The sequence below is a fragment of the Theropithecus gelada genome, chromosome 14 (assembly GCF_003255815.1).
Source record: "Theropithecus gelada isolate Dixy chromosome 14, Tgel_1.0, whole genome shotgun sequence".
NCBI classification, from domain to species: Eukaryota; Metazoa; Chordata; class Mammalia; order Primates; family Cercopithecidae; genus Theropithecus; species Theropithecus gelada.
In genome coordinates, this window is record NC_037682.1 from 76290812 (window position 1) to 76318731 (window position 27920).

General features: G+C 38.6%; 1 protein-coding gene across 11 annotated transcripts in view; it reads right to left on the reverse strand.

Annotated features, from left to right (window-relative positions):
* The window catches only part of DLG2 (discs large MAGUK scaffold protein 2), a 2171029-nt gene that overhangs the window by 772860 nt on the left and 1370249 nt on the right, over window positions 1-27920 (reverse strand). For 10 of the 11 annotated variants that reach the window (XM_025355445.1, XM_025355443.1, XM_025355446.1 and 7 more), the window contains one exon: window positions 26712-26765. The exons of the other annotated variant lie outside the window; for it this stretch is intronic. In XM_025355445.1, the coding sequence (XP_025211230.1) occupies window positions 26712-26765 (54 nt within the window). The remainder of the gene's footprint in view (window positions 1-26711; window positions 26766-27920) is intronic. 11 annotated transcript variants of the gene reach the window in all.

Sequence of the window (27920 nt, forward strand, 5' to 3'; positions counted from 1 at the left end):
TCAATGCTCTTAACTATTATACCAAGCACTCTACTGCTGCAGGAACAGCCACCTGTTCTGCATCCTCCACCTGTTTCTAATCTTACAGATCTTATTCCTGCTGTACCAAACTAAAACCAGTTTACTGAATTACCTATGCTTTTTCATTTTATCTGATCTTTCTTTGTATATGATTGTCTTGTCCCCATGGATTGCTCTTCCCCCAAGTCCCCTCTCCTTTGAAGACAATTTCTTGTCCTTTAAATTTAGCTTACAAAGATGATTTGCCTTTCCTGAACTCCCAAACAATATTAATTACTCCCTTGTTTGCATCCCATTGTACTTCTTACTCCCTTTTCACAGTTACCATACTAAGTTTTGTTGGTCTATTTACATATCTTTATCATCTACAAATCTAAGGCTTTCTTGAAGCTATAGTCTCTATCTCATTCCTTTTTGTTGCATCAATATTATCACCTAAGGTCTGGCACACAGTAAATTCCCTCAGTGAATATTTCCGTAAAACATTAATGGATTGACTATTAATAACATATTTGAATAGCACTTGAGAGCTTCTGATATGCTTTCTATGCATTCTCTTATTTATCTAAGTAGACAAATATGCATATCACACACACATACTGTACAGCAGATTATTCAGCTTCATTTGACAACTGAGAAAGCTAGGTTCAGTGAAGTTGGTCACAGTTTCTCCAACTTAAAAGTCCTGCTTTGTATATCTGGAGACAGTTGTTCCCCAAACCAGGAAGATCTTGTGTCAGGATCTTTAATTGTCCTGAATGACCTGCTCGATGGTGCTCACAATATTCTAGTATTGATTATTCCACTAGAATATCATTCAAGGGCAGTTGTTTCCTTTAGCGGACTCTTGCCATCAGTGATGTCACCGTGATAGTATAAAAACAGTGATAGGACATTGAAACTCTCATTTCTCCCTATCATGTCCTTTCCCCCAATGTATGTTCTTTAGAGGACAAAAAGTCTTTATATTTTTCATTTTTATGCATTCCATACCATTAGTCACACTCTATATAGTGAAGGTACTCCAGAATATGTTTCTTAAATAAATATGTATCGTGAAACATTTTCTTTTTTTTTTTTTTTTTCCCTGAGATGGAGTCTTGCTTTGCTCACTTTGGTACCCAGGCTGAAGTGCCGTGGCACAATCTCAGCTCACTGTAATCTCCTCCTCCAGAGTTCAAGCAATTCTCCTGACTCAGCCTCCCAAGTAGCTGGGATTACAGGCGCAGGCCACCACGCCCAGCTAATTTTTGTATTTTTAGTAGAGACGGAGTTTCCCCATGTTGGCCAGGCTGGTGTCAAACTCCTGACCCCAACTGATCCGCCTGCCTTGGCCTCGCAAAGTGTTGGGATTACAGGCGTGAGCTGCTGCACCAGGCCTAAACATTTTCTTTGGACAGTTTATTGTTTATGTTTTATTTAAAATTTGGTTAGACTTCTAACTAATTTTTAACCAGGGCACTGACATTTTTTAAGTCCCTAACATAAATATTTTTTGTGCTATAATGTTACTAGGGATGATATTTATTTAATTTTACTTCTTGGTTTTCACTTGTTTGTAATAGCAGATTACAGATTCTCTGTTAATTCAGCTCTTCAGAGCTGTCTGCCGGCATGTCTGACCACTCAGCTACCTTAAACAGGTACCCCCTAAAAGTAGCATAACGTTTTAAGAAAGTTAATTGTTTACACAGGACTGGACTCACACATCCTAATTCAGGGATCCAAATGTCACATAAATCCCTAACAATGTGAAAGTAGGTCAAACAAAACAGGACTTTAAATTGCAAATAGGTCAATGGAGGATCAAATAATAATACTATTTCTAATAACGTATGCATTGTACAGTTCATAAACTGACTGCTCATATTATGTGCCCAGAAAGTAATCAGGTTCAAGAATGACTTTAAATCAATTTGTTTAATCCTTTTATCTATCAAAAAAACAAAAAATAAAAACAATTTACTACAAGTCTGTTTAATCCTGGGGCAGATAAGGAAACAGTGTTTGCCTCAAGGAGTTACAGATATATAAGGAAATATGATGTGATGTGTGCTACAACTGAGTCAAATTTAACGTGCCTTGGAATGACTGGGTGCGGTGGCTCACGTTTGTAATCCCAGCACTTTGTGAGGTCGCGGCAGGCGGAACATGAGGTCAGGAGACCGAGACCATCCTGGCCAACATGGTGAAACCCCGTCTCTACTAAAAATAAAAAAAATAGCTGGGTGTGGTGGTGTGAGCCTGTAATCCCAACTACTCCAGAGGCTGAGGCAGGAGAATGGCTTGAACCGAGAAGGTGGAGATTGCAGTGAGCCAGGATCATGTCGCTGCACTCCAGTCTGGCAACAGAGCGAGGCTCCATCTTAAAAATAAATAAGTAAATAAATAAATAAATAAATAAAGTGCCTTGGAACAAGGAAGAGGGTATACATGGTAGGAGGAGGAGTGAGGCTTCATGGAGGAGGTGGCATTTCAGGAGATCCCACTTTAAAAATAAACCAAATTTTGACAGGTGAAATGAAAGAAAAAGACGTATTAGACATAGACAAAAATCAGTGCAAAAGCATACAGGTAGAAAAGATCAAGGAACTGCAAAAGGAAATTCTGTGTGACCACAGGGAATGAGGCCTAGGAAGAGAGACACACAATGGATATGAAGGAAACCACGCCTTAGAGGAGATCCTGAGTGTATATCATGGAAAAGTGCAAAGAGGATTGAACGCCCCTATGTTTGTGCCCCCAATGAACCATTTATTTTCTTTAATCACAGCATCTGTAAGAATATAGTTATTTGTTCACAATAATCTTATACTAAACTATAAGCATCTTGAGGGCAGAAACCACCTCATTTACCTCAGTATTTCAACAGTTAGCCCCGTGCCAGGCAGAGTTGGTGCTTTTAAAAATATGTATACTGGCCGGGTGCGGGGGCTCACACCTGTAATCCCAGCACTTTGGGAGGCCGAGGTGGGCGGATCATGAGGTCAGGAGATCGAGACCATCCTGGCCAACATGGTGAAACCCCATCTCTACTAAAAATACAAAAATTAGCCAGGCATGGTGGCGTGCCCCTATAGTCCCAGCTACTTGGGAGGCTGAGGCAGGAGAATTGCTTGAACCCAGGAGGCAGAGGTTGCAATGAGCCAAGATCGTGCTACTACACTACAGCCTGGGTGACAGAGTGAGACTCTGTCTCCAAAAAAAAAAAAAAGAAAAAAGAAAAAAAAAAGTATGTTGACTGAGTAAATTATATTTTTTCACACCACAAAATCTGGACTCAAAGTCTTGGATCTATAGCAGAATGTTGTATTATCTGATGTTGCATATATTTAAATCAGTATCATAAACTATTTCATGATTGGTTTCCTCTGAAACTCTGCCTCATCTTCTGGTTGCATCACTGACATAATGGACTATCTTATTTCCCTAATGCCCTTAACTATCCATCACCTCCTTACTCTATCTCCAGCCTCTACTGAACTTTCTTATTTGGAAACATTTTCTGGAATTCTCCCATTGCTTTTTCTGGTTAGAGTCAATCACTGCTGTTTTAACTGCATTGGCCATAGACTTACTATGATTAAAAGGGATTTAGGGACTAATTGTTCTCAGCACATTAGTCCTTGATACATTCATCTTGGATCTCATTGGCACTTATTCAATTGGTGCTGCTTGGCAGCTGCTCAGTTGTTAGTTATTACCTATAGAGAACAAGACTTTAATCAGAGTTTTACTCCCAACTATGTATTGTCAATTTATATGTGGTTCATGACAGCCAATTCAGGGAAAAAGAATTCCAAGTGGTTCTTGGAGTTTGGTGAAGTGATCTTAAGAAATGAAGCCCACATATTTCTAAATTAAGTCTGCACATTCTGATGCAATATGATACATGAAAGAAAAGTGGGTTGTTTGAACATTAAAATGCTGGAAGCATTTATCATTTTAACAAAGTATAATTTTGAGAGACAAAAATCAAAATTCACAAACACAGGTAAGATAATAACTATCTTTTAGAATCCAGAAAAAAATTTAAAGGACTACCCTACTACTACTTATGCTAATTTCAGCCCACTGCTTGTAATGAAATCATGGCAGGCCAGTGTAGTACATTGGTAAAGCTGGTGGGCACTGTATTGATGTCGCCTGGCTTCAACTTTAGCTTCAGTGCATATAAGCTGCGAGCCTTGAGTATAGTTTTAAACATTCTGGGCCTCGGCTTTCTCATTCACAGAATGAGGTCCACAATCATATCTCCATTAAAAACTTGTGGTGAGGATCAAATAAATTATCTAAGGAAAAAAACCACTTGGCACAGTTCCTGCTATATCATATGTACTCTATAGATGCTAGGAAGTATAATTATATCCTGGTAAGCACTCAAATAGCTGAGAGACAAAACGATAAAGTGCTGTAAGAAAGGTCCAGATAAAATTCTTTGGCCATATTGTCTTTCAAATTACTTTTTAATGGAAAAGTTATAAACCAGAGAAAGAAGAAAATGATGCTGGCAGGTATCCCTGTAATAAAAAAGAGCAAACACAGAGAAAGAGAATCAATGGAGGATTTAAAATATTATTTTTGCTTTGGCATCTAACCTCCTCTTCCAAATTTTTTCCAATATCATGGTTTAACTACTTTTAATGAAGAGATGACACCATATTTCTGTTGATCCACATAATCCAAGTGGTTTACAGAAACAGAGGTCAACGGGGTCAATATTTCTGACTAACATTTTAATTAAATCTCAATAAGCAGGCAGATTCCCAGAATTGATGTAGCATTGTGATATGGAATAAAAGAAATGGAAAGCAGACTCTCTGAGTGAGCACTTATGTGGTATCTTGTTAAAATGCAGGGATCTTGTTAAAATGCAGATTCAGAAGGTCCGGGTTGGGCCTCAGATCCTACATTTTCATAAGCTCCCAAGTGATGCTTATGCCACCAGTTTGAAGAACCCTCTCTCAAGTAGTAAGGATTTAGAGCACAGTCACTGCTTGGGTTTGAGTACTGGCTCCTCCTCTTACTAACTACTTGAACTTGGCCACATTAGTTAACTTTTTCTTGTATCATTTTTTAAATCATCAAATCAGGATAAGATCAATATCTAACCATAATGGCTGTTGTGAGGATCAAATTAATTAATACATGCAAAGTATGTAAAACAGTACCCAGTACTGAGTAAGCACTCAATAAATATAAGTGATTTTTATGATTAAATGAAGTTTTCTCATTATGAACATTTAAACTAGTCAAGAGAGATAAATATTCCAGAATTTTAATCATGTTTAATTCACCACAAGAATTTATTTTAAGGCATTAATGTCAACAATCACATAAATCTCCACATGTGAAGCTTTGCAAGTTACAATTTTTCAAGCCAATGAAGTTAAAGAATGTAATTTACAATTTTCTTGGTGGTAGCCATACACAAAGACATGAGCCTGTCATGATAGAACAGCAAACTTTTTCATCTACCTTTTTCATTAAGAATGCAACACAAAGGAGAACTAAATATGTTTACCAAATAACTAAGATATAACCTACTAGGAGCCCCAGAGCATCATAAGTAGTTTGTTTTCTTCCTGCTCTTTTGTTATTCTCTCTCACAACTATAATTATCTGTTGTTTATTATCTCTCTCCCTCAACATGAATTTAAACTCCATGAGGGAGGGGCAATGTTGATCTTGTTTGCTGCTATATGTCAGCATCTAGCTTGCTGCATGATATTTGTTATGCCAGTAATAAATAAATGTTTGTAAAAGTATAAAATAAATAACTGAATATGTACCTTAGCTGTACATTTTATCAATTTATTGAAGAATGCATTAACTGTGATTTTTTTTCCTGGTTCTAAGTGCTGAGAATTCTTAAATACATAAGGCACAGTATGTTCAAGGAGCTTATGGTCTACTTAGGGGAAATATATGTGAGCACAAAACTGAATACATGATCAACTCCATATGGGTAGGGGATGAATAAAGAAAGAGCTCATAAAATAGAGGTGGGGGTGAAATAAGAGCTTTCCAGTTAAAGAAAAAAAATTATGCAATTTCACAAAAGTGTGAAACAGTGAGACAAACAGGAAACCTTAGATAGGATGTGCACTGGAAATTAATAGTGGAGACAAGGCAAGGTCCAAATCATAAAGATAACATGAGTGTGCTCTATAGCAAGTATTGGTTATAGTGGAAATATGAGAACTTGAAGGATGAAAAGAATAAATTTCTTCATGAAGGATACTAATAATACTGTTCAGAGAATGACTGTAACAAAGATTATTTACCTCAGAATATACATTTTCTTCTTCTCATTGGAAATTGTTACCCTGCTAAAAAATTAAACACACCAGCCTCTCTCAGCTAGGTATAGACATGTGATTGTCTTCAACCAATGGATGAATTGATTCCTCTGGGTAACTTCTAGAATTGTCCTTAAAGGTGAAGAGCACAACCTTCTTATTGTCCCATCTTACTTCCTGAAATGTAATGTAATGGTTGGCACTACAGCATCTATTTGGACCATAAGGTAACCTAGAAAAAGGGAGCCTCAAGCTATGATATTAGAAGAGTTAAATAGAATGATGCTAGAGTTTAACCATGGAGCACCTTATAAGCCATGGGTTGTTTAGCTTACAACTTCATTTACATAAGGGGGAAAAATCATTTTTTCTTATTGATTTTGCCACTCTTATTTTGGGACTTGTATGCCACTGATCCTAATTCTCAGTGATACAACCATAGAAATGCAGCAGGGCTTCAAGAATGATTGGCATTTGAAGTAGATACTGAAGGATGGGTAGGAGATTATCAGATACAAAAGAAGAGACAGGGCATTAAAGAAGGGCTATTGTGTTCATGGAAATCATCAAGAATACAGTGTATTCAGGAAACTGGGAGAACTGCATAGTGGAATTACAGGAAATACTGTGTCAAAGGAATGGAGGAAGACAAGACTCCAGTAAAAACTCTGAAATATCATACTAGTGAGTTTATATTTTATGAGACCACTGAAAATTTTCAGGTAGTTGAAAGATGGGACCATAGGTAGTTTTTTTGGAATAAGAACTCAGAGAGCTATGTGGACAGGAGGAAAGAAAATTAAAGTGAGAGAGACAAGTTCAGAGGCAAATGAGGGAGTCCAGGAGAATGGTGAAGACTCCTAGACCAAGGGTCTTGACAATGAAGAAAAAGATAGTACAGAGACAAGATACATTTAGCAAACATACTATGTAAGGATTAGTGATCACATATACACCAGGACACAAAGCAAAAGGGATTTCATGTGACTCCCAGAAATGTAATGTGAGTTGAGTTGATAGTGAGATCATTTACAACCAAGATGGGGAATGAAGGAAGAAGGAAGAGAAACAAACAACATAAAAATGAAAGCCAGACTATGTGAAATAAGGAAAAACAGTAGAAAATAAAAACAACAAAAGGATCTGTGCACAGTAGGATTTCTCTTGTATTCAGGTTACAATTCGAATACCACCTTATCCAAGAGATCTTTGCCATATTCCCTTAGTAAAGAAGCCACTGGCCTTCCCACCCCTCAAAGTACTTTGCTTCATTTTTTTCAGAGCACTTACTATTTTATAGCTTCCATTTTGTTTGTTACCTACTTTGACTAGAATGTAAGCTCATAATTTCCACAAGAGTGGAAATTATGTCTTGCTTACAGCAAACCTAGGTAACAATACCTGGCACAAGTAGGCATTCAAGAACTTTTATTACACGAGTTAATCAAATTACCTTGGAGTTGTTCAAAATTCAGAGATTTCTATGGACTGGATCCCCCTAAAATTTTACCAAAATTTCCACGAGGAAATTCTGTCTTGCTTACAGTAAACTTAGGTAACAATACCTGGCATAACTAAGAATTCAAGAACTTTTATTATATGAGTTAATCAAATTACCTTGGAGTTGTTTGAAATTCAGAGATTTCTATGGACTGAATACCCCTAAAATTTTACCCCCCTAAAATTCATACATTGAAATCCTAATTCCCAATAGAATTTTCAGATGGGGATATTGGGAGACCGTTAGGTTATGAGGTGGAGTCCTCATGATGGGATTAGAGTTCTTAGAAAAAGACAAAGGAGAGAGCTTGCTTCCCACTCTCTGCTCTTCTCTACGTGAGGACACAGTGAAAGGATGACTATCTGCAAACCAGCAAGACAGGCCTCACCAGAACCAACCCATGCTGGCACCCTGATCTCAGACTTCCCAGTCAGCATGATCAGAAATAAATGTTATGTTATTTAAGCCACCCAGTCTTCAATATTCTGTTACACTAGTCTGAACTAAAACAGTTTATAAATAAGAATAAAATATTGAAGAAACCAAAGCCATAACATAGGAGAACTCCCCCATCTGATGAATGACAAGGAAGCTTAGCTCCAGAAATGCCCATAAAGACCTGCCCAAGAGAAAATAACCATTTAGATGGGAGGAGTCAGAGGGCCTGAGTACAAGCCCAGTTTGCCATTGCAAAATGATGGTTCACAACCTCAAAGCGCCTTTCAGTTTCCTTAGCTAAAAAACGATAGCTTCCTCCACAATTTTGAGAATTAATTAAAGTAGCATGGATGAAAGTATTATAGTAGGTAGCTAGTCAGACATGAGCAGAGCAGGAGAGACCTCCTCCCTAGCCACAACCCCTACCACTAGAAATGTCAGGTGACCATCAGGTGATGGTCAGGTGGTTGTTAACTGCTTCTCTAAAATAATAATAGTCACAGTCAGTGATATAGGCAGTAGAAAGAAATTGTTCAGGCAGACAGTGAGGGCAAAAAGTCCTTGGCAGAGCTTCCCTTCTAACAAAAAGCAGCCCAAGAAATTATTTTTCTCCTAATAAAGAGCAGCCTGAAAAATCAAGCTGAAAACATAAATAAGCAAGCTGGATGCTTGCACAGGGGAATGCTGGCAGCTGTGCCAATAGAAAAGGGCTAGCGGGGGGCCAGGTATGTCCAACATGGATGCTCCACCTTCCCTTTCTCTGTTACCACAGGTACAGGAACAAAGAAAAGGGCAACATGGCATAGCTCAGGCAGAGAACCCACCTGTATGATAAAAGATTAGGGTGGGGGCTACCAAAAATTCATGCCCTGTGCAAATGGCACACCTGGTCTAACCAGTTTTGTGCACCCTATGTAAATCAGACACTGCCTTCTCACCAGCTCATCTATAAAACCCCCTGCACTTCACCACAGATCCAGCAATCCACTTTTCTGGAACCCCTTTCTGCAGGAAAGAGCTATTCTCTTTCTTTCGCCTATTAAACTTCCACTCTCAATCTCACTTTCTGTGTGTCTGCATCCTTGTCATCTGTGAGACAATGAACCTCAGTTGTTACTCCAAACAACAAGGCCGTTTCAACAGTGTCAGGGAAAGGCAGTTTCCCAATAAATAGAAAAAACCTGACACTGCTGATCACCAGCAGCTTCCTGACAAGATCTTAGAAGCTGGGAGAGTGGACTCAACTATGCACATTAAGAGGCAAAATGACAGTTTAACTGGCATATGACCTTCTAGGGACATTGGGCTGGTAAGGGAAGAATGCCTCACATGCAGCATCTGCTTCCCTCCCAAGTGCTGACAGGCCACTGCACCCCACTCGAGAGGAGAATCATGGGAGAAGAGATGCAAGACCCTGAAAGTATGCCAACAATGTATAAAACCCCAAGTCAAAAGATCAAGCTGTGCACCTGATCTCTCAAATTGCCCACTTGGCCAGCCTCCAAGTGTATTTCCTTTCATTCCCATTCTAAAGCTTTTTAATAAACTTTCACTCCTGCTCTAAAACTTGCCTTGGTCCTTCCTTCTGCCTTCTGCCCATCAGATGAATTCTTTCTTCTGAGAAAGCAAGAATTGAGGTTGCTGCAGAATCGTATGGATTCACCACTGCTAACAAAAGTGTGTTGGTTCAGGACTTTCACCCCATGTATCCCAGATCACTCTCAATTTCTATTTATTCTTTATTAGACATAGTGACATCACTAATGTAAACCAAAAATAAAATTCTGAGCCCCCCAATCAACTGAATGGATCCCTCCTCCAAGTCAAGTGCATTCTAAAGTAAACCCAAAACACTGGTTCAGGCCATGATGGGAATGGGTGGTTGGACATGCTTCATTAAATCCTCCTCTTCCGGTTGGAATTCAGGCACAGCTGACCAGCATTAACATTATAACAGAAGACTGACAAAGCTGATTATTTAGAGTAATAAAATACCAACATGACAGATAGCAGGCCCTGAAAGAAATTAAAGCATCTTACCCCCAAGTATATTTATTTGACATAATTTGAAATAGCAATGCCAAGCTTTCTCTTGTGGGGAAAATCTACATTCTGAAGAAAATCCCCTCCCCTTTCCAGACCTTTTTCATGATCCAAGAGACAATTAACTAAGAGTCTGGCACCTTTTAAAGTCTGATAAGAAACACTTACAATCTATTGTTCGCTGTGAAGCCTGTGGCCTGGAAGCTTCACCTGCATAATAAGAAGGTTGGTCTCCACAATCTCTTACCTTAACCCAGGCACTCCCTTCTATTCATTCCAGGTCTTTAGATAAACTCTTTCAACAATGCCAATCAGAAAATCTTTGAATCCACCTACCAACTGAAAGCCCGCCCCCCACTCTCTTTGAGTTGTTCCACTTTTTTGGACTGAACCAATGTACATCTTAAATGTATTGATTGATATCTTATGTCTCCATAAAATGTATAAAACCAAACTGTAGCCTGACCATCTTGGGCACATATTCTCAGGGTCTCCTGGAGCTGTATCAAAGGCCATATTTTTCATATTTGACTCAGAATAAATCTCTTCAAATACTCTACAGAGTTTAACCCTTTTTGTTGACACTAACTGCATTTTAAAGATCTCTTCTCAGCACCTTGGGTGTCTAAGGCAGAAGGATCACTTGAGCCCAGGAGCTTGAGGTTGCAGTGAGACACGATGGTGCCACTGTACTCTAGGTGACAGAGGGAGAACCTGTCTTAAAAAAAAAAATATATTCCCAGTTTAACTTTAAACTTCCACAACAACATGTATACTGGCAAATTTCCTCTGTCAACCACAATCTGGAACACTGTCTTTCTCTTTGTAGCTCTTCAACCTTTTATTAACGAAGTGTTTAACAACACTGTGCTTGACCTTAGCTGCTTTCAAGTGTCTCCTTCAGTCTGTTAAGTAACTTAGCAAATTAACTTTTATTACAACTACTGAGAGGCAGGGTGGTATAATGCTATTCTTATTACAAGAATAATCTGTATCTGCTGTGTGATCTTGGATAAGTTATTAATCTTTTTGCCTAAAATTTTTTACCTATAGAGATAACAATAATATACTTTGTATGGTTATTGTGAGGAATGAATAAATTAACATTTGTACAAAATTTTAATAGTGCCTAGAGTATGGTTCAGTAACAGCTATTTTTATTCCTACAATGACACTGTTCAGATCATTTTCATATCAGTACTATGAGATATTTCTACCTTTCTCCATTTTATTGAAAAAAAAAAAAAGAAAGAAAACTAAGGCTCAGAGAGCTTAGGTAATTTCCTCAAGTTCACCAAAGAAAGAGTTAGTTCTCTTAGATGCCAAGTCTGTACCCTTGGCCATACCAATAAAATATTCCATTTCAAAGAAGTCAGATAATTTCACTATCAAAGCATAAATTTATCAAATCAAACTGCCATCAAATAAACTTGAGTTAAATCAACTTTTGGCCATTGTCCTTCTTAAAGTACGTGCAATAGACATTGAAAGACAAGGAAATATCAGTGAGGTGAGTTGTCAGAGAAAGCTTCTGGTGGACTTGGCAGGGTTTTGATATTTGATTTTTTTGTAACTACATTGAGTCTCAGGTTCTACAATAAACTACCTCAAAGTCAACCCCAGTCTAGTTTTTAGCTGTAGTTTGGCTTGCAAATTTCTTCTCTCAGTATTTTTGGGGGCCCTTAGGCCAAATTGCTAAAGCACAGGCCATGACTCTCTTTTTAATAAACCCAATTACAACTCATAAATGGTGACATGTGTCAGCAAAATAACCCTTGGAGGGGTGTTTCGTTAACTTGATCATGTCTGAACATGAGGGCATGTGCCTTGCATAGCTAGCTAGCTTTGTTAGCAGTAACTGTGTTTGCTACCAAGTTAACTGGTGGCAGCTCAGTTTATTGCCTATATAATAAGCACTCTAACCCAACCACCCATTTCTGTTGGAAGGCCTTCCCAGAATCACAGTAGGTTAGAAGGTTAGAAGAACTAGATGCTTTAATTTATTTAGTTATTTACCACTTGGGGAGATTTTTTAACATCCCAATTCTTATACCTAGACTCAGACCCATTAAACAGGAATCTTTATTCCTGGGGTTGAGGCATCAGTATATTTTTTGTTTTTTTTTTTTTGAGACAGAGTTAAATCTGTCACCCAGGCTGGAGTGCAGTGGTGTCATCTCGGCTCACTGCAGCCTCTGCCTCCTGGGTTCAAGCGATTCCCCTGCCTCAGCCTCCTGAGTAGCTGGAACTACAGGCACGTGCCATGACCCCCGGTTAATTTTTTGTATTTTTAGTAGAGACAGGGTTTCACCGTGTTATACGGGATGGTCTCGATCTCCTGACCTCGTGATCTACCCTCCTCGGCCTCCCAAAGTCCTGGGATTACAGGCATGAGCCACTGCACCCAGCCCGGCATTGGTATTTTTGAAGCGGGAAGCAATTACAATGTGCGGGCAAGGTTGAGAGCCACAGCTTTCAGGGATCAGCAAAAGTATTAGCAATTTGCTTTAAAAACAAGAACACCATGAAAATTTCCTAAGATTATCTTTAAAGAGATACTGATTATAATGGGCTATTGTTTATTTGCTCCTCTCAGCATGCCATTTGACCTATCTGAAGTTGTTATTTCATTACTACGTTTTCTTCATGTGACACCTCATTAGATTGGTAATGTTTGAATTTTATGCTCCTGAGTTTCTAAAATAAAATACTCCTGGGCAAAACATCATTTAGGGCACTTGGTAGAAATTAGGATAATCAAAATGCATTTCCATTAATGCCGTTCATGAAGAAGCAACTACACTTTGTCACCAAAGGTAAAGTTCATCGAAGTTCATCCAGCTCTTCATGTATTTAAACAAACTTGGAATTTCCAAGTGACAACTAAGTGGAAGTAATTTAGGGCTGAGATATGATACACTTAGAAAAGGAAAGATACAGCCAGGCATAGTGGCTCATGTCTGTAGTCCCAGCACTTTGAGAGGCTGAAGCAGGTGGATCACGAGGTCAGGCGTTCGAGACCAGCCTGGCCAACATAGTGAAACCCTGTCTCTACTAAAAAGAAAGAGAAAAAATTAGCCGGCATGGTGGTGGGCACCTGTAATCCCAGTTACTTGGGAGGCTGAGGCAAGAGAATCGCTTGAACCCAGGAGGCAGAGGTTGCAGTGAGCCGAGGTCGCGCCACTGCACTCCAGCCCAGGCCACAGGGCAAGACTCTGTCTTAAAAAAAAAGAAAAAGAAAAAAAAAAAAAAAGAAACAGAAAGACACTAGAGGTAAGTCAGTCACTGAAACAAGGTAGCTGCAAGGTAGCTGTCTGATTTCATGGAGAAAAATACCTATAGTTATCCCTCAAGAACTGGCCCCTAAAAAAATATCAGAGTCAAAAAGTCAACTTAAAAGCCCAGCAAGGCCAGGCATGGAGGCTTACACCTGTCATTCCAATACTTTGGGAGGCCAAGGTGGGCAGATTGCTTGAGCCTGGGAATTCGAGACCAGCCTGGGCAACATGACAAAACTCTATCTCTATGAAAAATACAAAAATTACCTGGGTGTGGTGGCTGGCGCCTATAGTCCCAGCTACTTGTGAGGCTGAGGTAGGAGGATTGTTTGAGCCCAGGAGGTCCAGGCTACAGTGAGCTCTGAAGGTACCACTGCACTCCAGCCTAGGCAACAGAATGAGACTCTGTCTCAACAAAGAAAAAAAAAAAATGCCAAGCAAGATTTAACAAGGGAGAGATGAGATTATAAATTACCCTAAGCATCACGTAAAGTTCCTGAGGCCCCAGAAAAATGTTTTAGTATTTGCTTTTTTTTTTGGAAGTAGAGTTTTTAGCTCAATCCAAATATAACACTGTTACAATTGAGGAAAGTAATATAAAAATGTTAAGCCATTTCTCTTTATTACTCCTTTCTCATTTCCTCTCCCTGATTTTTACTCAACTGTCACTCTTCCTCTTTCTTTTCACTCAACTAGCCACAGTCTTCTCTGTCATCATATATGACTGCCTACATTTTCTTTCAAATGTATATTTGAGAAAGAAAAAAGCTTTTGTAAAGGACCACACTTTGAAAGGAGCACTTATCTATGAGCAAGTTAAATTACAAAGAGCCAATAAATCGGGCACCCCACGTTTAGGTGGTCACATGCACATTGATCCACATGATCATGTAGATTAAATTAAAACACACCTGACGAATTACTTTCTCAAATAAAAATTCACTCTATTAAAACAGTCAAATTGAAATAATACAATTCAGTGTAACAGTGAAAATAACTTTTATCGAAATCCCACTACATGCATGGACTACGGCTATTTATGGAATTTATTTAATTATTATTATTATTACTATTTGAGACCAAGTTTCACTCTGTCAACCAGGCTGGAGTGTAGGTGTGTGATCTCAGCTCACTGCAATCTCAGCCTTCTGGGTTCAGGCGATTCTAGTGCATCAGCCTCCCGAGTAGCTGAGATTACAAGAAGGCATCACCACGGCTAGCTAATTTTTGTATTTTTAGTAGAGACAGGGTTTCACCATTTTGGTCAGGCTGCTCTCGAACTCCCTGACCTCAGGTGATCCTTCCGCCTTGGCCTCCCAAAGTGCTGGGATTACAGGCATGAGTCACCATGCCCAGCCTGGAATTTAAAGATAAGTAAAGCACAATTCTATCTGGCTAATATCAAGTACTAAGAACTATTAATAAATAGGGAGGAATATGGTAAATACTAATTCAGGACCGTAACAATGGCCAATGGCCATCATTTGTTAAACATCTATTATGAGTCAAACAATGTCTAAATAATATCTCTAATGCTTACAACCAGTGGTTTCTGAAAATTGTTTAGTGTTCCTATCAATAAAATGTTTGCAAGCATGCTCCCCCATATGTGCTAGTCTGTACAGATATAGTATACTTATACAATTGTAACAATACAGTGTTTTATATATAAAATGTTGAAATTAGAAACGATGAAAAACTATAAAGGCAAGTTCTCATATTGTCTTCTAACACTTCATGGATCAGATTCAGCATCCCCTGGGCAGAAGCTCCAGACATTGAAGAATACTACTAACGTGTTGTGTGGTAGAAACTGCTGCTTCTCCCTAATATTCATTACCCTTTCCTTCCATAATAATGGGATCCCTCACTTTTATCTGAGCCCAGGGCATCTCCAAATAAAGGTTATATGGCTCAGTCTCCCTTTGCATCTAGGGGTGGCTTTGTGCCTAATCTTTGAGGTATGAGGGAAAAATCATGTTTACAACTTTTCAGACATTGCTTTAAAGGGACGGACAATGTCCATCTCTGTACTTCTTTTAATCTGCTATTTAGCATGTCATCGTGGTGGACTATGTGTGCAAGGGCAACCCCCAAGGGTGGTAAAAAAGAAAATAAAAGGTACTTGGGTCCTTTAAAACCTTGTGGAGCAGAATAGACATTCTAGCTCTGGCAGCTAACCTAGGGACTGTCATATATGAAAGAAACACATTCCTATCTTGCAAACACATGGTTATTTTGGTCTCTGTTATATATAACTGAACCTGTCTCCTAAAGAATACATTATGCAAGATGGTTATTATTGTCTCTCCTTACAGCTGAGGGAAAAGGGTCAGAGAAGTTAATTTCCTCAGTTATCCAGTTGGTATATGGTTGAATCAAAAGAGCCGAGAGTCCATTCTCTTTCTACTAAAGTAACAATCTCTCATGATTGAAATACCATGGAATCAAGGAGGAAGGAGACATTACTATGACCTGGAGGAATTGATGGGGGCTTCCTGATGGTGGTGGCAGTTTATTGAGATCTAAAAGATGGGAATGGAGGAAAAGGCATTGTGGACTACTTGAACAGGGTGAAGGAAGGTAAGGATATAGGAAAATGTAGAAAAGGCTCAAGAGCAGCCTGTATCAGTTGTTCTTAGGTGATCACTATTAAGTCTTTGGGTTTATTCAACATATATTTCAGGGCACCTATTATATAGCAGATAAAAATTAAGACCTAGAAATAGAGTGATAAAATCAGATGTCATAATTTCCTAAATATATGAGAAGATAATGCTACCAGCAATGCCTACATGTTAAAGTCCAAAGTCTATATCAAGCAAAAAGGCCTTCACAATCAGACTCAACCCAACCTCATATTATGCTACTGCTCTGTGCTCCATCTGGATGAAACCCAGGACATATGCGTTGCCTGACCTCTGACCTTTGTACTTGCACTTCCCTCTTCTTGGAATGCCTTTTACCTACTCTGCCTAGAAATGTCTTTTTATTCTTTAAGAGCTAGACACAATTCTACCTTTCTCTGATTCCTTGAAATAGGATGGCTTGTTATTGTAGCTTCTTCACTTCCTTCCTTCCTGCCTGCCTGCCTGCCTGCCTTCCACCAGTCAGTAAAAATGTGCAGGGTTTTTGAGGTACAACTGTGGGAAAAATAAAGCAATATTTTCTTTGTGCCTCATGAAGTTTACATTCTACAGAGAAAGATCAACTATTAATGAAATAACTGCAATTCAGTGTGATAACTACTTTGAGAGGAAGAAGAGCCTTCAGGGGAAGCTCATAATAGGAACTCTACCCTGAATCTCACTTTCCTAGAAGAAGCATTATTTAAGCTGAATGCTTTAGGATATGTAAGAATGAACCAGGCAGAGATAAGCAAGGGGTGTTTAACAACATGTGCTTTTCACCATGCATTATCCATTTTCGTTAACATATCTATTCACTAGACTATGAAATAGAATATGTTTAAAGCTCCCAAATGATTTAAAAAGAAGAAAGAAAAAAAAACCCACCAGGATTAAACACTCATTCAGATTCATGCTAAACGTCTTATCATTGTGCCTTAGATATTTTTATTTTGTCCTTCCTGTATGCAGTATTTCCTAATTAACTTTCACTTCCACTTCAGTTTAGCAACTAGAGCTGCCTAAAGTCTCCCACTAGCTTTTAAAAATGTCTTCTAAATTGTAGAGCAGCATCTCTCAAACTTCAGCAAGCCTAAGAATCACCTGAGGTGCTTTTAAAAACACAGATTTCTTGGTTCCACTCTCAGAGATTCTGATGCTATAGCTTTGGGGAGGAGTTGGAGATCCCATGATTCTAACAATCTGACCGGTGAGACCTGATGCTGCCAGTTCACAGACTGCACCTTGAGTAGCACTATGCTTGAGAAGCTACACAAATATTTTTCAGGATTATTTCCCCCTTGTTCTTAAAAGTGCTCTGCTAGGTTATACTTCTTTGAACAAGAGTGGTTTCTCTGCCCAGGTATATGAGGCTTTTAGGGGAACCCCTCCAAGAAAGACGGGCCAATATTGCTACTTTCACACACCAGTCACATTCTCCACTTGGACAACCATTTTATTTTCCCGTTGGCCCTCACTTTAAGTCCAAAATGACAAGCCTAAGTAAGTGCTTCCCAGTCAATGAGAAGTTATGAGTACAGTAGCCAACAAACTGCCCTCTGCAAGGGTAATACAGGGCAAAAAAAGTGAATTAGTTTGTGAATGGTAAGTAGGTCAGGTCTTCTATTTTTTTGTTTGTTTGTTTGTTGACTTTGCTTTTAAAAATTCATCCCAACCTTAATAAGCTTTTGTTTTGTTTTGTTTTTGAGATGGAGTCTCACTCTGTCACTCAGGCTGGAGTGCAATGGTGTGATCTCGGCTCACTGCAACCTCTGCCTCCCAAGTTCAAGTGATTCTCCTGCCTCAGTCTCCCAAGTAGCTGGGATTACAGGCACCTGTCACTGTGCCTGGCTAATTTTTGAATTTTTATTAGAGACGGGTTTTCACCGTGTTGGCCAGGCTGGTCTCGAACTCCTAACTTCAGGTGATCTGCCCACCTCAGCCTCCCATAATGCTGGGATTACAGGCATGAGCCACTGCGCCTGGCCAAAATAGGAATTTTATAATTCTACAATAAGAAAATGATGAATCACTGAACTTTTAAGAAAGTTTTCAGTAATTGCTGACATTTGCCTCCATGTGTATCATGTTTAAGAGTCTTAAAAGTTAAGCTTTTAAGAGCCATGAGAATAGGGATCATGTTGTCCACCTGAGCATACCCCACAATTACTGGAGAGTGCCGGCTATTTAGAAAATTTGAAAATAGTCAACTCAAAAAAGGAGGAAATTAAACCAACACACAAAAGTTGGGAGGATAATTTTGATGATTAATTAGGTTCTCTCTCTCTCTCTCTTTTTCTATATATATATATATATATATACACACACATATATAAAGAACCTAGAGTATAATCATTTCTTGATAACAAATTAGCTCCCTTATCTCTTCTATTTCTTCTACTTCTTTCTTATTATGTATTACCTAGAACAGCTCTGTCTGATAGAACTTTCTGGAATAATGGACAATTCCATACCTGCATTGTTTAATACAACACCCATTAGCTCTACTGGCTACTGAGCACTTGAAATGTGGTTAGTGCAACTGAGGAACTGAATTTGTAATTTTATATTATTTTATTTTAATTAAATTTAAATAACCATATGTGACTTCTAACTACTTTTTTGGAAAGCACAGGTCCAGAAAGTAGGACAACATAGTAGTTGTTCATAGTGTGTTCAATTTGTTGAATTAAATAGAGCTCTTTCCCTATAGATGTGTATATATTTAAAGTAAAAGACTTAGAAAACGGCAGCTGTCTCAACAGCAGGCCAAAACACGTAGTGAAAGAACAAAACATCAGGATCCAAACCAAAAAATAAGTTTCTGTCTTATTGAGCAGTGTTTCTCAAACTTTAATATGCATACAAATCACTGAAGTTCTTGTTAAAAAACATAGTTTTTGATTTAATAGGTCCTTGGTGGAACTTTAGATTCCATTGCTCACAAACTCCCAGGTAATATCGCTGCTACTAGGCCATGGGTCACACTCTGAGTAGCAAAGGTCTAGAGGTAGGTAAGCCATGGACCTACGTAACTACTACTGGCCTAACCCCTGAACTAGCAGTGGCTTCTCATTTTGGTTCACCAGTTCAAGATTAAGTCAGAGAAATGTTTTATTTTATCATAGATACACCCACCTTACCCCTAGTCTTATGATGAATATTCATTAAGCCCCTTCTGCATACTAGGATAAGTATTCATAACAACCCCTGCAAGGCAGGTATTATTATTCCTATTTTATATATAATGAAACAGAGACTTAGAGAGGTGATGTGACGTAACCAAAACTCAAGAAAAGAACTAACTGGCAGAGGTGGGTTTACAACCCAGCTGTGCATAAAGCCAAAGGCTGGTCTCTCTCTTTATGTTCTTTTGTTACTAAAAGTATGATGCACAACTAAGTAGCATCAACCTCACCTGGCAGCTTATTAGAAATGCAGACTGATTCATCCCATACCTAGTGAATCAGAATTTGCATTTTTTTTTTTTTTTTCCCCAGGCAGCGTCTCACTCTTGCCCAGGTCGGGAGTGCTGTGGCACAATCTCAGCTCTCTGCAACTTCCGCCTCCCCGGTCCAAGAGATTATCCTGTCTCAGCCTCCTGAGTAGCTGGGATTACAGGCGCCCGCCACCACACCCGGGTAATTTTTTCTATTTTTAGTAGAGACAGGGTTTCGGCATGTTGGCTGGGCTAGTCTCAAACTCCTGGCCTCAGCTGATCCACCTGCCTCGGCCTCCCAAAGTGCTGGGATTACAGGCGTGAGCCCACCTCTTGCTTTTAAAGCAAAGTAACAAGCAGTTAAGAGTAGGGATTCTGCTGATTGGGGCAGTTGAGAAATGAATCTAGATTGGCTAGGTTTGACACCAGAACAAATATTGATAGCTTTGCCTCTATTGCTAAATTCTTATTGATTCAAAGGAGTAGTTTAGACAAAATAAAGCTGTTTCCTGGTAGGTAAGGATTTTAAAATGTGGATACGACTGCATTCCCAATAGATAAAAACATTAACAATATAGTTTTAACAATGTCCATGGGAAAAACCACAAAAAGAGGAAAACATGTTTGTTGAAAGATAAATGTACTAAAATCAGCAAATTCTTCCAAAATATCATACCGTTATTAATCACTGCCAGGATGGTTCAAAGGAACACGTATATTTCTGTTTTCTTTCCCATCAGAGGCAATTCTGGAAAATGGTCCATTTAAAAGTGAATCATAGCCTAAATCATAAGAATTTGTTATTTACAGAGTGACTCAAATAAATTAATGTCTAAATGTACAACCCTACAACAAGCACTTGGTCACCTCACTTCTGTAATATGGCAACTTCCTCCTCAGAGAGCTCTTGTCCTCAGCATCCTGATGCTGGAATCAATCAGCAGTGCCATTTAAAATGTTGCTTAAAACAGCTCTTAGACACAAACCCATACTCTGGCTCCTGAATGAAGCTCATTGCTAATTCAGTTGTGTCTCTATGTCCCTGAACCCACAATATCATTTTTCTTTTCACTGACACTCATGTGTTCAGCCATTTTGGGGTCATTTTTTCCCTTTAGTTCACTCTCTTGTGCTTGGCCCGAGAACCATAGTTTTGTTTGCATCCAATGGCCTTTTCACATTGAAAGCACTCTATAAAAATGTTGCTGATATTATAAAGATATTATAAATGTCCTCAAATAACTTTTACATAAATAACTTTCTTGGAAGCCAAATCCAATGGGTGATACTACTAAGGACCCACTCATATTCTTCGTAACCTAACTCTTCTTTATTTTCTCTTTATCTTCTACTTTTCTCTCTCCCTTACTTCCTAGGAGGGTTTTCAAAGCAAGAGACCTGAAACTTCTGCCTTGTCTCCACTATTATTTCTACCTCTAGAAACAAAGTTTCAGACAACGAAGTGTCTTATAGGAAAGTAAAGTCATTATACTGCCAATACTTGCTAGATGTTTCTTTTACCTCTGAATATTTTCCCTTAGACAACACACAATAATCTACACACTCACTCTCCCTATCAGTTGAACCAGGTCCCTCTGATACTTTGTTTAGTGCCATCGACCTACCAATACAAAGTACAAGATTTTTTCTTTTATATCTGCTTTGTTTTTATTTTTATTTTTCTCATAAAGGGACATACACAGATTCTTAGCCCTTTATTTAAGGCCCTGATGTACTAGTTTATTGTTTAGCAAATACTCACTCTTTCCCTACTTCGAGCTTGGCAACATGACTTATTCTGGCCAATTGGGTGTTGGTGGATGTAAGGTGAGCAGAAGCTTTAACTGTGTTTGTGTCATGGGCTTGATTTCTTGTCCTTTGACTATTACAATATGAATAATATACCCTGGATAGCCACTGTCCCACCTCCCGGTTCCCAGAATGAAACTTCCTAAGCAGAGATGCCTCAGCCAACCTGGTACGGGACCCGCCCTCCTGCCCCTACCCTTATTTGTGGTCTTGCTTTCTGCAGTTTCAGTTATCCACAGTCAACCATTGTCTGAAAATATTAAATGGAAAATTCCAGAAATAAACAATTCATAAGTTCCAACTTGCTTGCTGTTCTGAGTAGTGTGATGAAATCTCTCACTGTCCCACTCTATCTCTTCCAGGATGTGAGTCATTTCTTTGTTTAGGGTATCTGTGCTGCAGATGTTACCTGCCCTTTATTCACTTAGTAGCTGTCTGGGTGATCAAACTGACTATCCTTGTATGGTAGTTTTTCTGTTCAAGTAACTCTTATTTTACTTAATAATGGCCCCAAAGCACAAGAATAGTGATGCTGACAATTCAGATATGCTTAAGAGAAGCCCTTAAAAAGCTTCCTTTAAGGGAAAACATGAAAATTCCTGACTTAAGAAAAAAAAGAAGAGAAAATACTGTATGCTGAAGTTGCTAAGATCTACAGTAAAAATGAATCTTTCCTCCATGAACTTGTGAAGAAGGAAAAATAGAATCATGCTAGTTTTGCTGTTGTACCCCAAACTGCAAAAGTTATGGCCACAGTGCCTGATAGTTAAGATGGAAAATTCATGTATATAGGGTTTGGTATTATCTGCAGCTTCAGGCATCCATCAGGAGACTTGGAATGTATCAAGTCTCCTGATACAATGGATAAGGTGAGAATACTGTATTCTGCAGCCTGAAGCAACTGTCCTAGCTAACTGATAAATAGAGAAGAAAAAAATGCTCATTGCCACTGATTTTTTGGTTGTGGTTACACACCAAAAATTGGCAACTACATGGGGTAATAGTAAATGGTAGATCAAGCACTACCATTTACTAGTTGAGATAGAGAATCTGTATCTTTAAAATGAAGGTGTGTGTTGACTGAACTCCAAGTTATTTAACAGATTTAAAACGTATGATTCTCAAGTATACCTCTCTCAACAGTGCATTTGTATAAAAGAGGTCAGAATATTACCAAAATACAAAATGAATATTAGAGAAGGTTAGAGCAAAATAAAAAAGGATTCTGGAATCTCTCTGATTAATTTTATTTTCTAAAGTACAAAGAATACTATTTGTCAGGGTGCTGTTCAATATTGAACTCTAAAGTGTCTACTGAAAGGAGAGGAGAGCGCAATGTCAGTTGGTTGCAGAGTACTAGAGAGTAAAGCATTATTATTTGATTGAGTCAACCTTCAGGGAGCTGGATTCACAAGCAGGCTCTAATCACTCTGAGCTCCCTAAGAACAAATATTTTCAGTACCTGGCATGAAACAATATTCAACATGTAATGGGGAAGAATAAAAATATTGAGCAAAAAATAGAAACTAGATAGTATTGAAATGGAAAAATAATTTTTCTCTCTCTCCTTGTTTCTGCTTGGGTGATTTTAATTTTCATATAGAGATTCCTGCTTTGTATGAGAAGCTAGACTATGCCACATTTAAGGTTATGCCCAACCCTAATATATCATGACCTCATATAAGACAGAGCTTACTTAAGGCATTTTTGTGTAAGAACCTCAGTGACCCCTTCATAAATGCAAGCTCTAATGTCTTTCAACTTATCTTCCTTAATACAAAGAAGTCTCTTTAAATATATTTTGTATTTTGTTTGACACTTACATAAAAATTTCCTTTGACCCTAGAAATTTCCTGCAGCTGTTCAATTGTCATTTGCATTTGTGCCAAGGAACCATTTCCACAAAAACCGTTTCTATCAAAAATCAAATTTGCTGATCAGTAAAATTAATACATTTACTTGCAATGAAATTATTTTTTATAAAGACTTTAATATATGTTACAGCTTGGCATTCTGATAATATTTTTAAGAGGGAAAAGTTCTTATGCAACATGCCTAAAATGCCCTAGGGAACTCTGAAATAGTTTTTTCATTAAATAGAGCTGAAATTATGTGAACAACTAGAACATGAGGAAGAAAAGAGGAAAACAAAGTATAGAACACTGGGGAATGAGAAAATAGAATGTGAAAGGAACAGTAATTTGTTCAAGGTTACCCAGTGAGTCAGGAACAAAGGGGAGAGTTGGGACTCTGCCAAGAACCAAAGCTTATCCACATTAATGAGTATGCGCTAAATCTGCCATTTTCAATACATAATGTATTCATGTTTTTTCTACATTGGGGAAGGTGTTCATATTCACCATTCTCCTAGAATTTAGCATGTTTTACCTCATAAGTGTTTATTTTTTTCAAAAAAATGATAAATACTTTAGCTGCTATCAACCAGAAGCTAAGAAAATCTCTGAGGCAGGTATTATAAGTCCTATCTTATTGGTTAATTTAGGTGCATAGAGATTAAATACATTACTTAAGAACATACTACCATGATAATTGGGACATTTTCATCATATCAAGCTGCTCACAAACCACTATAAAGATCGTTACCCTTAAGGAAGCACAAAGTGGGTTCCATTAAGTATGAAAAAGTTGATTAGGCCAGGCACAGTAGGTCACACCTGTAATCTCAGCACTTTGGGAGGCTGAGGCTGGCAGATCACTGAGATCAGAAGTTCAAGATCAGCCTGTCCAACATGGCGAAAACGTGTCTCTACTAAAAAATACAAAAAATAAAAATAAAAAAATTAGCAGGGCATGGTGGTGTACTCCTGTAGTCCCAGCTGCTCGGGAGGCTGAGGCAAGAGAGTCACTTGAACCTGGGAGGTGGAGGTTGCAGTGAGATCAGGCCATTTGCACTCCAGCCTGGGTGACAGAGCAAGACTGACTCAACAATAACAACAAAAAAAGTTGAATAAAAATAATTTTTGAAGGAGTCAAAGTCAGATACAAACCTGATATTTGGAAGAATAAGAATAATTTGATGAATTTGTTATTTGTGACTGATTTTACTAGCTAATCAATTGGGATACCAATTGAACATGTCTACACAGACCCTTAGATCTTACTGATAAATTATTTCCACATGAGGGCATCTGGCAGTTACGCCACCAGAACCCTAACAGGAGGATGTGAAATAATATAGATCCACCACAAGAAAGTGGTCTTATTTACAAAATCAACTCTGTGCTCCAGGCCTACTTCTTGAGGGCACTGCTCACATGCTTTGACAATGGTTATAGTGAAGAGATTTTTTGGGACATAAGATTCCTTCATATATATATGGATCCCTATCCTGAATGTATTGAAGCTTCTGTGACAAGTTATCTCTCATCCAAATCTGCACGTATCAGGGGAGTAAGTAAGGAAACTATGTTCCCAAGCTGACAGGCAGAAAACAAGGGAGGGAAGAAAGAAACATGTTAGAAGTTAAATAACATTTCTAACTCTACAGCCAGGCTATCTGGATTGACTCAACTCTGCCTTTTACTGTGAGTTCTTGAACCAGTTACTTGACCTCTTTATGACTCATTTTCCCCATCTGTAAAATGGAGAAATTAATAGTATCTACCTCAAAGGATTGTTATGAGGATTAAATGAGTTAAAATTTGTTAAGTGCCTACAACAGTGTTAGGCATACCCTGTTACAGATGTTTGGTAAGTAAAGAAAGGTATGAGGAGTGAGAGAATAGTGGATGTAGGTGCCTTTAAGACATTGCTTTGTTTCCTTCTATAGAGCCCTTTACTTTCCAGTGTTGGGGCCTCTTGGTTCCTTCTAGTAAGCTTAACCTTGTTTCCGGTCTGGTCCCAAACTATTCTTGTGCAGAAAGATTTAAGAAGCCCTAGTTCAGTAGTTCAGGTGATTCAGCATTAAGTCAAGCTTGCTGTTATTCTTGGCCTGACCCTGTGTCCCAGTTTTAGTTCCTCATTCTTATCATCAAGTCCCAACCTTGTACTCCAGTTCTGACATTCTGCTCCCCTGTGACTGAGTCCCGGATTGCAGAACCTGCTCAGGACTGCCAGTTCCTTTGAGGTAACATCTCTCAAAAGGCAGCCTATGGACTAGACACACTTTGTTTGGCAGACACAGTGTTTGCACTTTTGAAAATTAGTTGCCTGTATTTAGAAATTGCAAACATGTACAAATTTCCATCTTATTTTGTAAAATGATCTGGCACCAGTAGGTTCCAAGTGGCAGTTGCTCTCTTTAAATGGCCATGTGCTTTCTATTCCCCACAGTCCCTACTCTGACTGCTCCATTTGTTTCTGTGATTTGGTTGGTCATTGAAGGGATTTGAGGCTGTGGGCTAAAACTGCGAAGAGCCAGTACTTACCAAGCACTTACTTTGTGCAGGTACTGTTTTAAGTGCTTTATGTGCTTTACGCATTTAATCAAAGGGAAGGAATCTGTTTTTTCTTGTCCATTACCCCGGCAGCCCGTCTTCTCAGCTTCATACCCCTGTCTAGCATGCATCTGTGGCTGTCCCATCTTCTTTGATCACTATCCTCCACTCATCAGCTACAGCCCACTCACAAAGCCTTGTTGGACCTCCATAATGTCAACCACTCACCCACATTGTGGCCTATAGCTGGTCTCCAATCTTCCCTGCCTAGCCAGACTCTGTCTTCAAGAACTTTTGCCATTATAGTGGTTGTGTTACAGGTACAGAATCTAGGCTTCATTGATTTGCTTGATCATGCTCCATGCTTTTATAAAACCATAACTTTCATTATATATAGGCAGGCTCTATCCTCACAAAACTTTTGTCCACTTCTTATTAGAAGACCAACAAAATCCATAAAAATATTTATTGATTACTTACTCTAGGTTCCAGACTCTGTCACAGAAATTGACTTCAATATTCCTTTCATAAGAAACCCAAAGAAGTTTGCTCATGTCTATGAGCAATTCAGTCTCTTTTCAGTGAGCCACTTAGCAAACTAACACTATTTGAACAGCGTTGTCTATTTTTTTTTTTTCATGATGGGCCCTTGTATTTTACAAAACATGAATGAAAGAGGGAAATATTTGATTACTAAGACAAGATTTAGAAATTATTAAAAGAAAATTTACAAAACTACATGTCATTCCATAAGATTATTTCGTTTGGGTGAAACTAAATATCAATTGAATTTAAATTCAGCCAATTAAGTTCTACCACAGTTTTAAAAGAAGGTATTAATGAAAAAGTTACTTACATAAGGAATTGTGTCCAAAGTATCTGTGTTGACAATTATAGGAGCAGGACTGGCCTGAAAAAATAAATAGAAAAAAAAATTAAACAATGAATAATGTATTCTGAGACAGATTATTTAGCTTAACTTATTTAACAAAGAGCTCAGCAGGCATTTCTTGAGGACCTGTACAGGCACTGTGTCAAGTGTTAGTGGGATAAATAAAATGACTAAGATTTCCTGTACCTTCCCCCACCTCAAATATTTGTTACATTTACCACATAAAGAAATAAAGTAAGCATTCATAGAATTTACATTCATTTTCTCTTACATTCTACAAAACAGTGTAGGAGGTGAGGATTTCTACTATGTATAAGGCAAGGATTTCTAATAAATTAGATGAGAGTTAAAGCTTGTATTTTCTTTCTTTCTTTCTTTCTTTTTTTTTTTTTTTTTTGAGATAAGAGTCTCGCTCTGGCTCTGTCACCCAGGCTAGAGTGCAGTGGCATGATCTCAGCTCACTGCAGCCTCCGCCTCCTGGGTTCAAGCAATTCTCCTGCCTCAGCCTCCCAAATAGCTGGGATTACAGGCACGCACCGCCACAGCCGGCTAACTTTTGTACTTTTAGTAGAGACGGGGTTTCCCATGTTGACCAGGATGGTCTTGATTTCCTGACCTTGTGATCTACCTGCCCTGGACTCCCAAAGTGCTCAGATTACAGGCATGAGCTATCTCACTTGACCTGTATCATTTGTTTATGAAATGACTTTGCTAAAAGAATTTGATTTCTCTCTCAAGGAAGCAAAATGAAACCTAAACCAATATTCATAGTTATTTTCTTCAAACTGCCTTTTGAGAGTATGCTATATTCAATACAAAAAGGCTTCACTTATCAACATCTATGTTTACATAATATATATGCTGTATCTTGTATTTTCTTTTCTTTTTTTTTTTTTTTTGAGATGAATTCTTCCTCTGTCGCCCATGCTGGAGTGTGCAGTGGTGCGATCTTGGCTCACTGCAACCTCTGCCTCCCAGGTTCAAGCAATTCTTCTGTCTCATCCTCCTGAGTAGCTAGGACTACAGGCATGCGCCACTGCGCTCAGGTTACTTTTGTACTTTTAGTCGAGATGGGGTTTCACCGTATTGACCAGGCTGGTCTCGAACTCCTGACCTCGTAATTCGCCCACCTCGGCCTCCCAAAGTGCTGGGATTACAGGCGTGAGCCACAAT